The sequence below is a fragment of the Dicentrarchus labrax genome, unplaced genomic scaffold (assembly GCF_905237075.1).
Source record: "Dicentrarchus labrax unplaced genomic scaffold, dlabrax2021, whole genome shotgun sequence".
Taxonomy (NCBI): Eukaryota; Metazoa; Chordata; class Actinopteri; family Moronidae; genus Dicentrarchus; species Dicentrarchus labrax.
The window spans coordinates 1281526-1297094 of record NW_026136719.1 but is presented as its reverse complement, the minus strand read 5'-3'; the positions used below and the strand labels follow the sequence as shown (position 1 = coordinate 1297094).

At 38.9% G+C, this 15569-nt stretch overlaps 2 protein-coding genes across 3 annotated transcripts in view; one reads left to right on the top strand and one right to left on the bottom strand.

Moving 5' to 3' along the window:
• LOC127351009 (uncharacterized) overlaps nt 1-15569 on the top strand; it is a 184041-nt gene that overhangs the window by 162800 nt on the left and 5672 nt on the right. The window contains exons 1-3 of one of the 2 annotated variants that reach the window (XM_051378149.1): nt 11494-11650; nt 14623-14747; nt 14887-14949. The gene's annotated coding sequence lies outside the window, so the exon portion shown is untranslated. Of the gene's footprint in view, nt 1-11493; nt 11651-14622; nt 14748-14886; nt 14950-15569 lie in introns of those variants that run through there. The other variant, XM_051378150.1, reaches the window with a different exon arrangement.
• On the bottom strand, nt 250-9629 carry LOC127351001 (uncharacterized). The gene is made up of 4 exons (XM_051378115.1): nt 9481-9629; nt 7364-7418; nt 5149-5330; nt 250-4965 (listed from the first exon to the last, which is right to left on the bottom strand). Exons 3-4 carry the CDS (start codon nt 5246-5248, stop codon nt 1253-1255), a joined length of 3813 nt encoding a protein of 1270 aa, XP_051234075.1. The 5' UTR covers nt 5249-5330; nt 7364-7418; nt 9481-9629; the 3' UTR covers nt 250-1252.

Sequence of the window (15569 nt, the reverse complement as noted above, 5' to 3'; positions counted from 1 at the left end):
TGAGAGTATACAGAAACCTAGACTGAAGAGTATTTTAACAACACATATGGCAATAATAATGATATTCTGTACAAGGTCTAAAAACAGTCTGATTCCAAATAAAGACCACCAAGAGAAATCAAAATTTATAGGAAACCCATACCTGACCTGGAAATACCAACATTACCTGTAATAAACTATGTGTTGGATAAAAACGAGCTGAAGCTAAAAAGAGAAAAAATATAGCTGAGGTAGAAAAAGAACACAACATTTGCAACTACATTTATTTAATATTTCTTCTCAATCAAATAACATTCAAATATTGAAACACTGTTTCCAGTATAATCAAACATTTACCAGCACATCTGGTATCAACATCTTAATATCCAAATTACATTGAGAGTGCTTATTATGTCTTTTGAAGCATCTGAAGTACAATTAGGCAACAACAATCAATAAAAGATAAACACAAAATGCATCATGGGTTAAAATTAAAGACAAATGTTAAAACCTGAAATCTGTAATTTTTTTAATCAATGTATTACTGCTGATTCTTTAGAGCTCTGTCCCTCTATAACTGTTTTAACCATTGGTGAACAACAGTCACATTAAGCCTTGTCCTCTGTGCTGTTTGATCAGGCTGAATGTCACAGATAGGAGCTTTAACCTGCAACAGCTACATCAACCCTACAATTTAATTATGTAAATTAAACAGCAATCATGTTACCGTCTTTGTTACCAAAATCTTCTTAGATACAAACAAGTTTCAATAATTGGCAAACCGCCAAACATTCTTAAACCATAAACATTTAGCATAAAAGGTCCAGGTCAGTGTGGTTGTTAACCAATTAAAACATTGTTATTGATTAAATTGCCATGAAATCTGGCGCATTTATGATTGTCTAACAAAGCTTGATAATGACAAGAAGTGAAAGCAGAATTCAGCTTGCTAACCTACATGTCAGCGTAACATACCATGATAACTTTAACATGACAACCTGCAAAATATTAGCATGTTACTACAATCAGAATCAGGGTTTATTCACATACAAGACATTTAGAAAGATTCTCTTAGTGAACATAGTACAATAAAAAATCTAAATAATACACTACACAATTTACACATTGCAATCATGTTAACATACCAATGGCCATACAATGTCTCAGCTGTACATTTGACTCATTTTTCATCCACCAACAGTCTTGTTCGGGTTTATACTGTAATAACAATCTCACAGTGAGGCTAACATGGCTGCACAAAACAGGTTTTTACCTAATAGCCAAAGAAATTTGCAACTTTCTTGAGAAAACCTTTCTTTTCTTGCCTCTCCTGTTTTTCTTCAGACAATTCCTCGTCCGTTTTTGTTAGTTTATCTCGTTTGGCTACTTTGGAGATAATTTTTGCCTTTTCCTTCATTGCCTCTAAAGACTGAATTCGAGCCTGGTAACCCTCTTTAGCCTCTGACTTTTCTCCTTCAATCAGCATGTCAATGTACCCTGGAGTGGTCAGAGGGTTTGGCCTCAGGGCGATCTCTTGCAGACGAGTTAAAGAGTGAGCTGACTGATCCATGAGGGACACTATCATTTCTTGAAGGTGAACAATCTCTTCCTCTTGCCTCTCAATCAGTTCCTGAACAGTCATCTTTTCTTTTGTAGCATTTTCGTACTTTTCTTTCAGTTCTTGCAGTGTCTTCTTCTCTTTCACTGGAACATACTCCCAGCTGTATGTTTGGTTGAAATGCACATTCCAAATGCATTTCCCAGGACAGACAGTGCACCTCCCTGTCCTGTCCATTGCTGTACATCCATGTTTTTGATCATCATCTGCTATTGCACATGGGTAGTGGCATGTTACTGAACATTTCTGGCAGTTGGTAATGTACTCTCCTTTCTTTGTGAGCTGTTTTTTGACTGGTTTAATAACATCCACCTCAATCTCAAAGTTTTCATTTGAAGTCATAGCTGTTTCATGCTCTTTAATCTTTTCTTTGGTTGTCTTAATTTCTTGAAGTTTTGCTAATCCAGCTTTAACTTGTGGTTGCAAACCTTCAACCGCTGTTTCAAGATGCTTTCGTTCTTTCAGAACCTCTTGGGTCATTAGCAGACTTTTGGTTGTCATTTTACCCAAAGCGGTGAAGAACTTCTCCATGCTTTTGGCACCCATGTTCCAAAACATTTCATCAAAGTTTTCATCATCTTCATCAGAGTCCTCATCACAGGGCCCGTCACTGACACATTTGTTGTCAGCAAACAATGCAGAGTTGTTGAATTTGAAGTGAACTGGAAGCCCTATGTCATTTTTTGGACATGGAACTCCAGAGACGTTGATTGCCTCAAGAACTGGTGGCTGCTTGCCATCTGCAAAAGTCACCATCATCTCAATGTTCTCTGCCACATCTTTTCCAAAAATGGAGAGCACTGAGTCAAACACATATCGCTGGGTTGCTGTTAGTCGTGCAAGAGAGGCCTGGGTAACAAAACACACTGCATCAATCTCACTGACTCCACTAACAGAGGTGAAAAGCCTCCGAATTTGATCAGTGATCTCCCTGTCTCTTCCTATGCCTCTTGTGTCCCCAAACCCTGGTGTGTCCACGATGGTCAGAGAGAAGGGGATTTTAAACCCCTCCTGGTGGTTGATTTTGTACACTGTGACTTCAGAGGTCTGGCTTTCAGCTTGTGATCTCGACTGATCCTCATCAACTAATTTGAATCTGAAATTGTCGTTCCACTCTACACCAACAATGTAGTTGATCATTCCATTGATCAGAGTGGACTTTCCTGATCCAGTTGCTCCAAGAAGCATTATTGTGCGATTTTGCCTCATGCTTCTTTTATCAAAGCTATACCTCCGGCATCCATCTATGTCCATATCGTCTTCTTTGAGAGGCAGTTTGAAAACTGAGGGGGATTCAGAATTTATATTCTTGCTGATATCTTTGAGGAATTCAGCAAGACGTGCAAAGTCACGTTTTTTTGTGCAGACATTAACAGAGATGCTTTCCTTGCTTCTGCCAGCTGCACCACAATCACATCTGATCCTGACAACATATTCTGTCTCTGACTCAAGCTCTGAAATGATCATCTTTTTAGCTCCTGACATCATTTGGTTCCATTGGAGATCTTCCTCTTTCATCCCATTGTCTGATTTGGCATACTCCACGATGTAGCTCAAAATATGGACATCCTGTCCAAGCTCAGCAGGTTTCTCCCAGCTCACTGATATCTCACATGAGTTTGGTTCAACTTGTGGTTTTCCAGGAGGGCTGCAAGGTAAGGTTTTAATGGAACCACTGACTACACTGGCTGGTCCAACACCTACTGAGGTCACTGCTCTGCATCTGAACATATACTCTGTTTTAGGACTCAGATCTCTCACTGTGACTTCTTCAGCTTTTGATGCTTTCTGTTGTTGCCATCCATCCTCTCCACTGACACAGTACTCAACAGAGTACGAGGTGATGTTCTCTGCTCCAAATCTGGGTGGAGAAATCTTCAGTGTCACACTGTTGTGGTTTATGTCGCTGACTGTCACTGTTTCAGGCTTTGAAGGCGGCTCAAAGTTCTCACTTACAGGAAAGCCGTCTTTATAAAGGTAGATGCTTGAACCTTTCTCTGCCTCATTAGTTAAACCTACTGTCAAGAACTTAATGTTCTCTTTCTCCTTGTTGGCCTCTGCAAAGTCACTGAAGAGCTTTGCTTTATTTCTCATTATATCTGGTACTTTGTTTGTAAGGTACCATTGTTCCTTCTCTACATCATGAGTATGTGAATGTTGAGGGTCGTCTGGTTTGTGTGTTTTTCTTAAGTAGTCTGATAAAGCTGAGAGGAACGGTTCATCACTTCCCAGTGAGGTGAAAGCAAAACATACAGCATGCTTTACACTGATGATTTCCTCATTAAGACCATTCTGAGTTGAGACAATCTTGGTGTTTTTCATTATGTTGGTGAAAGACTTTAAAATGCAGATTTCTCTCTCTTTACAGTCTATCCACTCATTCAGGTCTTTGCTGTTGAAAGGAGAAGAATGTCTCTTCTTCAGGATCTCTGCGAGCACAGCCTCCTCTTCTCCTCCTCCTCGAATTGATGGAAGTTTCTTTGCCAAGGTTCTTTGGAATTCCAGCTTGAACTCGCAGCACATCTCTTTAAATTTTTTAAGTTTTTTGCCAATCTGTGGGAACTGCTGTGCAGTGGTGGTTCTCATTGCATCATTACACCTCATTTCCAGCTCACTGAAGTCCTCCAGGACACTCTGTGATTGCTGAACTAGTCCTATACTTATCTGACGGACAAGTTTAGTGGCAGAAGAATCTAAACTAGCGAGTGGCAACAGCCAGACCTTCATTGGTACAGCGTTATCTCCGTTGGCTCCCAGCAACTGTGGCAGGCTTTGGTAGATTTGTACTGCATCCTGAAAGGTTGTAGGAGGTTTCTGAATGGAAAAGTCTCCATAGAACCTGCAAGAGAATTTCTGAACGTTTGCTTTTTCCTTGTCTTCCATTTTCAGTGAACCATCCCCCTCTATTGCCAGGCAAGGAATTTTCTTGATCATCACCTTCAAGTTACCCTCAATGTCTTGATGATCTTCCTTTTCAGAAACCTCACGGTCAAAGACAAAGAAGGCTTGTGCCCCATAAAGAATAGCTGTGACTACATGTGTTGCTAATCCTTTATCAAAGACATACGGATGCTTCACATTGCCTCTTCCAAGATGATTCATTGACAGTTCATGAAACTTTGTGGTAGTTTTGTATTTCAGTGTAACTCTGGCCTGATTTTTGGATGTCTTATGATCATTCAGGTATTTGGCTGATCCTTCAACCTCTACCAGTCCACCCAAGAAACTTGCTTTCAGTGATGCTTCAACTTTTAGTGCTGAAGATTTGTCCTCAATCGATTCTGATGCAACTATCTCAAAGTCACTGTTAGGTTTTGGACTTTCTCTTGTATTTTTTTTCAGGTCATTGCTGTCCCACAGTGTCATGCCTGCAAAAAGAAGGTTGTGTTAAACTATCTTTTATTGTATGTTATTAAGGCGTGAAAAAGTATAGCTTAAATAAACTTAAAGGAGTTGCTAAGAAAACTTAAAATCCTATTCCCATAGGTAAGAGATGGAAAGTTTTGTTGTGGTTTCAGTTGCATTTTGTAACGTTTCATATGTATTCTTACCAGGGACAAGTGAATCTTGGCGGCAGTCATACAGCATCCCGAGGCCGAATGGCCGGCCAAGTGCTGCCAACACTATCGTTCTGCTGGATTCAGGATCCATCTCTTAGATAGGGAACCAAAGTATGATAGTTCACTCCTTTGATTCTGCTATCTAATCCATCATCTGTCACCTTGAATAGTTTCTGTAACAAAGAAAAGCTCCACTGAAGTCAAAAGTAAAATAAAACCTGTTGCTTTTGGAACAAACCTCATACAAAGCTCCATCATGTAACTTTTTTACCTTAAAATAACAGCTTCACTATTATTTTGATGCTACACTGAGTTGTAATGTGGTGACTGGGCCAGATAACTGTTGGGTCTCTGTAAATAATGTTATAAAGAGTTCGATCTAGACCTGCTCTATTTGAAAAGTGTCCTGAGATAACTTTTGTTATGGATTGGTGCTATACAAATAAAATTGAATTTAATTTAATTAAATTTACTGAATAAAACTAAAAATCAACAGCGGCAAGACATTTCTTAGTTGAACCAAAAAGAGTGAGAATGGTAAAGCTGAACTTCAACATCTGTCGGAGGAAGACAGTAAAAGGACCAGACTGCATAGTGGAGGGAAGAAGGCTAGCAAAGAGCTTGATCTACAAATGTGTGAGTGGATCCAGAGCATGCAGACATGACATCTCAGAGTTTCCCAGTTATCATTATATTCATTATACTTATTCATAGCCTGGGCGCTTAAAGCATAAAACTTCTAATAATAGCCCAGGCGTTTATTTGCTTAAATCACACATTAAACTTAATGAAACCATTTGATTATTTTGATTGGTGAACCCTTACAAAGGAATATAAATAATGGAGGAATGGACACAGACTGTAGAGACTTTGTTATGACTTGTGATTTTTTTGGTCCGTCTTGTTTATAGTGAAGGTAAATCTGAATTAATTAACATTATGCTTTGGTGTCCATAGTTTCCGTAAAATGTACTGAAGTATTGCTCTGTGGAGGTTCTAACTGATCTAACGATGTGTAGTAAGTCCATTTGACATAGTTTAAACATTTATATTTGTGTAGGCGATCTAAACGGCTTAAAACTCACTCAACTGGGCAACCCAGTGGGTTTTAAGAGGTTTTATATATTGAGACAATTTCTATAGAATCCCAACCAGGTCTCTGCTGGTGACCTGAAACAGCATTCAGTGTTCAGTCGTGTGTATGTCATATTTTTGGCAGATGCCTATAATGGTGAGAGTGCTACAGTTAACACAGCTAGCTACTGCAGAACTGTCTCTTTCTTTCACCACAAAATCTCATCTCTGTTTCCCAACACAAAAAGGTCTGTAGTACAACCAATTTTCAACTGTGTTGATATCAGAATGGTTTGAATAGAAGAGCAGAGCTTCATCTGGTGGTTTCCTCATATATATTGAACATATTGTCTCAAGTCACACTGGTATGTTACTAGAAATGTGTTAAAAACAAATGCAAGACTATCGGGGGATTTCCCATGGTGCACTGAGCTCCTCTCTTCCTCTCTCTTTCTGCACTCATTCATGTTCCATATATGCATGTTACTAACTTCACTTCTTCCCCGGAGTTCTTGTGCTTTCTCGTCTCGCAGGTTCTTATGGATCCTGGTGGAGCCTCCTGCCATGGTCCTGCTAGATTGCCATTGCTAATATCACTGATATTAGTGTTATTATTATTATAAGTATTATTATAGCTATGGTTACTATTGTTGTTGTTGTCACTGCTCATTGTCCCCCATCGTTGCTGTTGTCGTTGTCATCATCTTCTTCATGTTCATCATCAGTCACTACTATTAGTGTAGTTGTTGCTACTGTTGTTGCTGTGCACCTGTCTGTCTCTCTGTCTCTCTCTCTCTCCCCAACTGGTCGAGACAGACGACCACCCACCTAGAGCCGAAGGATCTGTCCTATGTTTCTGCCTTTTAACAGACAGTTTTTCCTTGCCCTTGTCGCCAAGGTCTTGCTCATGGTGGTACTGTTGGGTCTCTGTAATTAATGTTAAAGAGTTCGGTCTAGACCTGCTCTATTTGAAAAGTGTCCCGAGCTAACTTGTTATGAATTATCGCTATACAAATAAAATTGAATTGAATTGAATGAGAAAAGAAAGCGCACGACACATTTGCATAGTGTGAAATAGACAAACAAAACAGACTAGCAAAAGAAGAAGAAAAAAGAGGTTTGAAATACGTACCACCTGTTAGCTGCTGCTGTACTGACTTCAAGTTTGGACCAACAAATACTCTCCCCTAAAAAAGATCAATTAAATTATCATGGTTAACTGGCAATGTATAAACTACATGATTCAAGCAAGAGCAAGTGATATTTCTATTACGTTTTTTTTGCAGCAGAACAAACTGTAAACAAACACTGACAATATCATCTTGAAAGTAAATACATAAATAAAATATAAATAACATAATAGTTAATACATAATAATAGTTGGGGAGAGTATTAGTAAAAAACTGCTTCTGTATACATATATGAAGGGGATACAGAGTAACATCATCATCCCATTGGAGTTGTAAAACCAAAATTAAAGCTGCAAGCAGCATTGGGCGGGACCTCGCCATCAACCCAAGTCGGGGCCTGCACAGCGGTCACGTCACCCCACACCCAAAACCTCATCGCCGGAAGCCGAGGGAGACCACTCTACAAAAGACTTAAATCCGATAAAATCTGTAGGAGGAGTTAGTTCATATGAAGCCCTGAAATGCCAGAAATGGCATCACAGCTTGACATTCGATTCAACCTGGCCAGCTTTGACAGCATGCCACGGACACGCCCTTTAATGTTGACGCATAGAATATCTAAGTTACATCAGGCCTGACCACTTTGCCAAATAATGTTTATGTTTAGGGGGGCAAATTAGCAGTCAAAATAATAATAACTTTGGCAATTACAATAGGGACCTCCAGCGGTTGCTGGCTCGGTCCCTAACAATAAGCATAGTGCTCCTGAGTTGGGGAAAACAATTTATTTGTGCAGCTTTAAGTAAACAATCTATGTAGGTCTTCCTTAAGTAAAGATATAGATATTTTAGAATTTATTGTCAACAATTGAAATTAAAGAATTGTGTAAAGACCAGCCCATAACATTTTTGGACATTAAGAGTTTTTACATTTACTTCTACAACATCTGCCAACAAAAGAATAGGTGTTCTTCATGTCTTAACCCAACTTTGTTTAGTAGTTTGAAGGCAGAGATCATTGAAAACAAAAAAGAAAATAACTAGGCATGTTCCAATCCAATGTCAATGATGGGTATCGGCGCCAATCAAGGCATTTTTAACTGATCACATCGGCTATACTGAGCTTTATTGACCCGATCCAATCTTTTGTTATACGTCAGCTGTCACACAGCTGTTTTTACTCGCTATGATTTCATGCATGGTGCAGCCACTGCAGAGTTTCACTGTCTGTCCCTGCTTGGAGGGGAGAAAGCAGCAGAGAGCTTATACACTTAACACGCCACCGCATGTGCAACAAAAACCGTGCTAACAAAAAGCCAGTTAGTCATTCAGTTAATGTAATCTGTGCAAAATATGTACAGTGGATAATACACTCAGCAGAATAGGCTACAGTTTATTCAGGTAGAGACTGCACTGAAGCAACACACACTGGAGAGAGAAACTCCCTCAAGACAGCAACAACACCAAAAGATTACGTAGGGTTTGTTATTTTATACTTTACTGTGTAAAACATTAAGGAACAGCTTGATGCAGGCTTTTTTTCTCCTTATGCAATGCAATCTCAAGCACAAACATTGGACTGATTTTAATAATAATTTTTACTTGAAGTGTGCACTGTATTATCTGGCAGATATTAAACAACTTGGATTAGATCGAAGCAAGGAAACATTTATCACAACATCTCTAATTATATATATTAAGCTGTTGACTTGATGTTGTTGTTGATGATGGCGCTAGATGTAGTTATACACATCACATGGCTATTGTAAATCAGTATTTATGATGCACAGCAACTCCAAACCATACATTTATTGAAAGAGCTCGGTTTTGATCCAAAAAGAAAAAGAAAAAAGAAAAATCAGAACCCAACTGGAACTGAAACATTGCCTGTTTTTAACACAATCTATGAAAAATTTAAAAATTTCTCGAGATGTTTCAGTCTGGACCAAAGTGAACTAACTGAACAACTGACTGAAACAGCACTCATTTTCATTGAAACTGCATTTACATTCTTTGGTTAAACAACCAGAAACTGCAGGACTCTGATTACTCAGCAAAAATACACAGCAGAACTAGTGCATACAATAGTACATTCACAAAAAGAGTACAAGTGTACTTACAGTAGAAATGTGTGTGATCCTCTGAGGCAGTGCTGTAGTTTCACACATTATATCGTCTCTGAAAGAGTAACACCCCCTGATATTTATTCATCAATAGGAGGAGGACATAGAGGAGAACCAGGCTGATTTCCCAGTAATCACCTGACCTGCAGAAGGAAATAATCTGTGATAATGATCTGCCTTAATGGTTGCCTCACCCAGTGTCAGCTCAGATTGGCTCCAATCTCCCACTACTTTTTCTTTCACTTTCAGGTTTGCACACCGGGGGTTTCTGAGAAATGTTTTCACTAAGAAGTCATGAACCTGGTTTCTGTCCCTGTTTATCTCAACATTTTCCTCTTAAAACTTGCTCTTATTTTTCAGTCACATTGTTTATCTACTTGATCCATTTCCCTATTTATTTATTCACCAGCAAGATTCAGCACAAAGCAAAGCCACACCCAAATGTGCGTGTGCGTGTGTGTGTGTGTGTGTGTGTCTGTGTGTGTCTGTGGATACACTGTATATATAAAATAAGCTACAGAGTAAACTGAAGCAGACCTCGTCCTCTCATCCTGATCAGACAAACTGAGCAGTAAGTTGCTGAACACACTGAGCTGTTACTCCTATGTCGTTTCAGTGATGCTGAAAATGCAGAAACGTAACTGCATGATTTTATGTCAGTTTTACAATTAGTTATTAGGGCCCGAGCACAGATCATGCGAAGGCCCTATTGTAATTCAAGGAATTATTATTAGGGCCCGAGCACAAATCGTGTGAAGGCCCTATTGTAGAGGTGCACGATAATTATCGGGCCGATAACAGGAAATTATTACGTCATTCCGATAAGTCCGATATCATGACGAATAGCCCCGATAACATATATAATTTTGTCAGCACGGCAGTGCCCCGCTCTCACTGTGAGACCTGAATGCCCCGCAGTGGATGCTGTGTTCAGGTGACGTTGGCATAATCAGAAAAACTCTTTCTGACTGGGAAAATTCAAGAATACCCCCTCATTGCGAAAAGAACTCGTTAACTCGTCATAATTTTGGTAGTTGCTGACTTGAATTGATATCCACAGTATTTTTCCACGTTACACATAAACAATAGAAACATGAACTTAAAAAGGCCGAAAGAACGACTAGCAAACGTGGGAACAGGGAATTTCCGTTACACCGTGAATGCAGCACAGCGTGCTTACGTTTGATAACAAACAACATGGCGTCGATTGTTTGGGACTTTCTGAAGAAGACAGTTCGCTTGTTATTGTAACAAATGTTTCAAGCAAGTTCCACGAGGAGGTAAAAGTAGCACAAGCTTCAATACGTCAAACCTGATAAGTCACCTGAAACCTCAACTTAATTTTTTGTTACTATGGAATGCACGTGTTACGCCGGCACGTGGCGCGGTCGCAGTACACCCCGAGTTGCGTGGCCCGTTCATTGCTGCTTGCAGCTTTAATCTTTCTTTTATTTCTTATTTGTTAGGGATCCTGAAAAAGTTTGGAGGCTAATAGTAAATTTACACACAGTTGACAATTATTAATCTGTTTATTATGTGTAATTATTATATTAACTTACAGCTGGCTGTGTTGGACAGTCAAGCTGCTGATGGTCATGACTGATGTCAGACAGGCATAGGTGCAATTTCAACTTTAAGGTCTTTTTGAGGTCTGCTTCAGTTTACTCTGTAGCTTCTTTTATAAATACAGTGTACCTACAGACACACACACACACACATACACACATTTGGGTGTGGCTTTGCTTTGTGCTGAGTCTTGCTGGTGAATAAATAAATAAGGAAATGGATCAAGTAGACAATGTGATTGAAAAATAAGAGCAAGTTTTAAGAGGAAAATGTTGAGATAAACAGGGACAGAAACCAGGTTCAAGACTTCTTACTGAAAACATTTCTGAGAAACCCCCGGTGTGCAAACCTGAAAGTGAAAGAAAAAGTAGTGGGAGATTGGAGCCAATCTGAGCTGACACTGGGTGAGGCAACCATTAAGGCAGATCATTATCACAGATTATTTCCCTCTGCAGGTCAGGTGATTACTGGGAAATCAGCCTGGTTCTCCTCTATGTCCTCCTCCTATTGATGAATAAAGATCAGGGGGTGTTACTCTTTCAGAGACGATATATTGTGTGAAACTACAGCACTGCCTCAGAGGATCACACACATTTCTACTGTAAGTACACTTTTTTGTTAATGTACTATTGTATGCACTAGTTCTGCTGTGTATTTTTGCTGAGTAATCAGAGTCCTGCAGTTTCTGGTTGTTTAACCAAAGAATGTAAATGCAGTTTAAATGAAAATGAGTGCTGTTTCAGTCAGTTGTTCAGTTAGTTCATCCCTTTGGTCCAGACTGGAATATATCGAGACATTTTTTATAGATTGTGGTTAATAAAAACAGGCAATGTTTCAGTTTCAGTTGGGTTCTGAGTTTCCTTTTATCTTTGGATCAAAACTGAGATCAAAAGCTCTTTCAATAAATGTATGGTTTGGAGTTGCTGTGCATCATAAATACTGATTTACAATAGCCATGTGATGTGTATAATTACATCTAGCGCCATCATCAACAACAATTTCAAGTCAACAGCTTAATATATATAATTAGAGATGTTGTGATAAATGTTTCCTTGCTTCGATCCAATCCAAGTTGTTTAATATCTGCCAGATAATATAGTGCACACTTCAAGTAAAAATTATTATTAAAATCAGTCCAATGTTTGTGCTTGAGATTGCATTGCATAAGGAGAAAAAAAGCCTGCATCAAGCTGTTCCTTAATGTTTTACACAGTAAAGTATAAAATAACAAACCCTACGTAATCTTTTGGTGTTGTTGCTGTCTTGAGGGAGTTTCTCTCTCCAGTGTGTGTTGCTTCAGTGCAGTCTCTACCTGAATAAACTGTAGCCTATTCTGCTGAGTGTATTATCCACTGTACACATTTTGCACAGATTAAGTGTATAAGCTCTCTGCTGCTTTCTCCCCTCCAAGCAGGGACAGACAGTGAAACTCTGCAGTGGCTGCACCATGCATGAAATCTTAGCGAGTAAAAACAGCTGTGTGACAGCTGACGTATAACAAAAGATTGGATCGGGTCAATAAAGCTCAGTATAGCCGATGTGATCAGTTAAAAAATGCCTTGATTGGCGCCGATACCCATCATTAGGGCCTCCGTTATTATTTTTTTGCCCCTTTAATCACATCTTTGGAGGCTTTCCCACGCTTGAAAGCTCCCGAAACTTTGCACAAAATTAAAACATGTCAAAACTTGACGTATCCATTTGAACCTGTGCACAGGCACTCAAGTCCACTTTGCTAACACAAGTTATAGCAAATTTGTGTGTTCTGGCGGTACATCAAAATTTGACGCCAGGCCACGGACACGCAGTTTAACAAACCGTCACCATAATCATGAAATATCATCAACAACATGTTTTGCATTTTATGACCAAATATCAGCTAGATCTGATCGTCCTGCTAGGAGTAGAACATGGAAGTATAAAAAAAATAATTTCCTTTCACCACTAGGTGGCGCTATCACTATTACTGAATATTATCATATAGATGTGTTCAAGGCACGACTCTTATCAGACACGTGCATTATGGTGCCGATCAGACAAAGTATACTGAAGTTATGACATCTTGCCATTTCATGGCAAAACGTCAAAACTTGGCGCCATGTCATGGACACGCCCTCTGACGAAAAGTCACAAATAGCACAACTTTTAATCACGATTGTGTTTAGAGTCGACTGACCAAATTTGAAGTTGATCCGATAAGTTTGTTAAAATATAACGTGTTTAAATCGCCAGAAATGGATGCTAAATCCAAAATGGCCAACTCCCTGTTGGGTTTGCGATATGGCTCAGACTGGATTTTTTGTACATCACGCAAAGATCTAAGATCTAAGATCTGTGAACTGATTTTATGCATATCGGTGAAACCGGCCCCTGGGGTTCAGTTTATGGGCCCCTGAGGGGCCATATTGCCATGCTCATAGTGGAGACCCATAAAATATAAATTTTTCAGCCACAACAGACATATGTGCAGAGTTTTTTGAGTTTTCGAGCACGGGAAAGCCTCCAAAAATGCGATTAATTTGGTACTAAAATAGTAATAACCCTTATAGATACAATAAGGCCTTCGCACAGTCAGTGCTCGGGCCCTAAGTTAAAGCTGCAAGCAGCGATGAACGGGCCCTCGCACCCCACGCATGTCGGGGTGCTGCGGTTGGGTTCCGCACAAGTACATCATGCCAACATCAAGCTATGAAAATTACATAGAAATCACATCACAATCGGCATACAAAGCTCACTTCACCTTGCCAGTCGGTGGTGCTATGACAGCGAGTGAATATTGGCACTTAGATGCGTTTAGGCCAGGGCTCTTAACAAACTTGAGATGTTTGGTTTCAAATGAAGAATCTGTACTGCAGTTGACACTGAAATTGACAATAAATTCATAATGGCCGACTTCTGGTTGGATTTAGCGTGAGTCTCAAAGAGACTTTTTTGTATATCCTTTTTTTTTGACAATTATGCCTATGTCATGCCGAAATGTAACCTTTCACGCCACACCACAGACGTTCAAAGAATATTCATGAAGCACAAAACTTTAAATCCTGGAGGCCTTTAGAATGTGCTCACCAATTTTTAAGTTGTTGTGATCAGTTCTCTAGGAGGAGTTAATTAAAATGGTGCCAGGAGTTAACATTAATTTAAAAATGGTTGACTTCCTGTTGGGTTTAGGATATGGCTCCAGAGGCTTTTTTGTATGTCCTGAAATGATAAATATATCTGCCAATTTTCATTCATGTCCGCCAAACAGGACACCGGGGCTGGTTTTTTGAAAGTTTGTATGGGGACGCTATCGAGCCATTTTAACACACCCACGGGCAACAGCCAGATGAAATGTATAATGCAGCCATGTGAGACGTGTGTGCCAAGTTTCATGACTTGTTGAGCCTGTTTAGCCTCTGCAAAATGTGATCAAATGAAAATTTCAAAGAAAATTCATAAGATTCATAAGATTACAGTTAAATCATGTAAAATTAACATATTAATTGTAAGTTGTCCCAACATCAAAGTCAGGCTAACTCATCACTGGGTACCTTACTGTCAAACAAATAAATCTTATGTTCATCCTTTTTCTAGACTGAACAACTGTGACTCCACACAGTTTTGTGCTTTTTACATCAGAAGACATCGAGGAACATCAGACTTCTTTACTCCCTCAGTTATATCTTCCTCTGCATCCCTATTAACAGATGATACATGAGGTAAATCATTGATAGATTATTGTTTTCAATATATTAATAATCCTAAAAATTACCACAATGACCAATGTGTCTTAAAATAAAATTGATGTACCTTAAACACATATGTTTTTAAAGGCACTTTGTTATCTTTGTGTTTTAGGAGTTGGACATCCCGAGCACGCATTTTGAAATCACGACACTTGGCTGACAACTATCAACAGAGGTTTGTGGTTATGCAGCTTTATTTGTTGTATAAAGCAACACTATCTAAGATTTGGTATTTGTTGCGACTTGTAGGCCCCTCTTGCAATCCCATTGTGGTAAATATGGACATCTGTACATTTGTAACAATTACAGTACTAATGATACAATTTTGGGTAACACTTTATAATGAGTACACACTATTAAGCATTAGTTAAGCATGAATAAATACTGAATTCATCATTTATAACGCATGAATACACATTAGTATGTAGTTTATAAACACAGTTAAAAATGTTTTATTCATCATTGATAAGCACATTAGTTATGGATTAGTAAATACTGAATTCATCATTTATAAAGCATGATTCTGCTGTAAATAGTCATTACTATGTGGTTTATAATCACAGTTATAAATGTTTTACTCTTCATTGTACTGTACATTTCTGCATGCACTTGCACATCCACTATTCAGACATGTATTAATGATTAGTGACTGTGTTAGCAGATGTTCTATAAAACTCACAACAAATTCATGTTCTAATGATGGCCTATAAACAGTTATTGATGCAGGAATTCACAGATACAAAGCACTTACTACTCATTAATTAAGTATTTTGCACGAGCTTGTCTAAAGTGAGC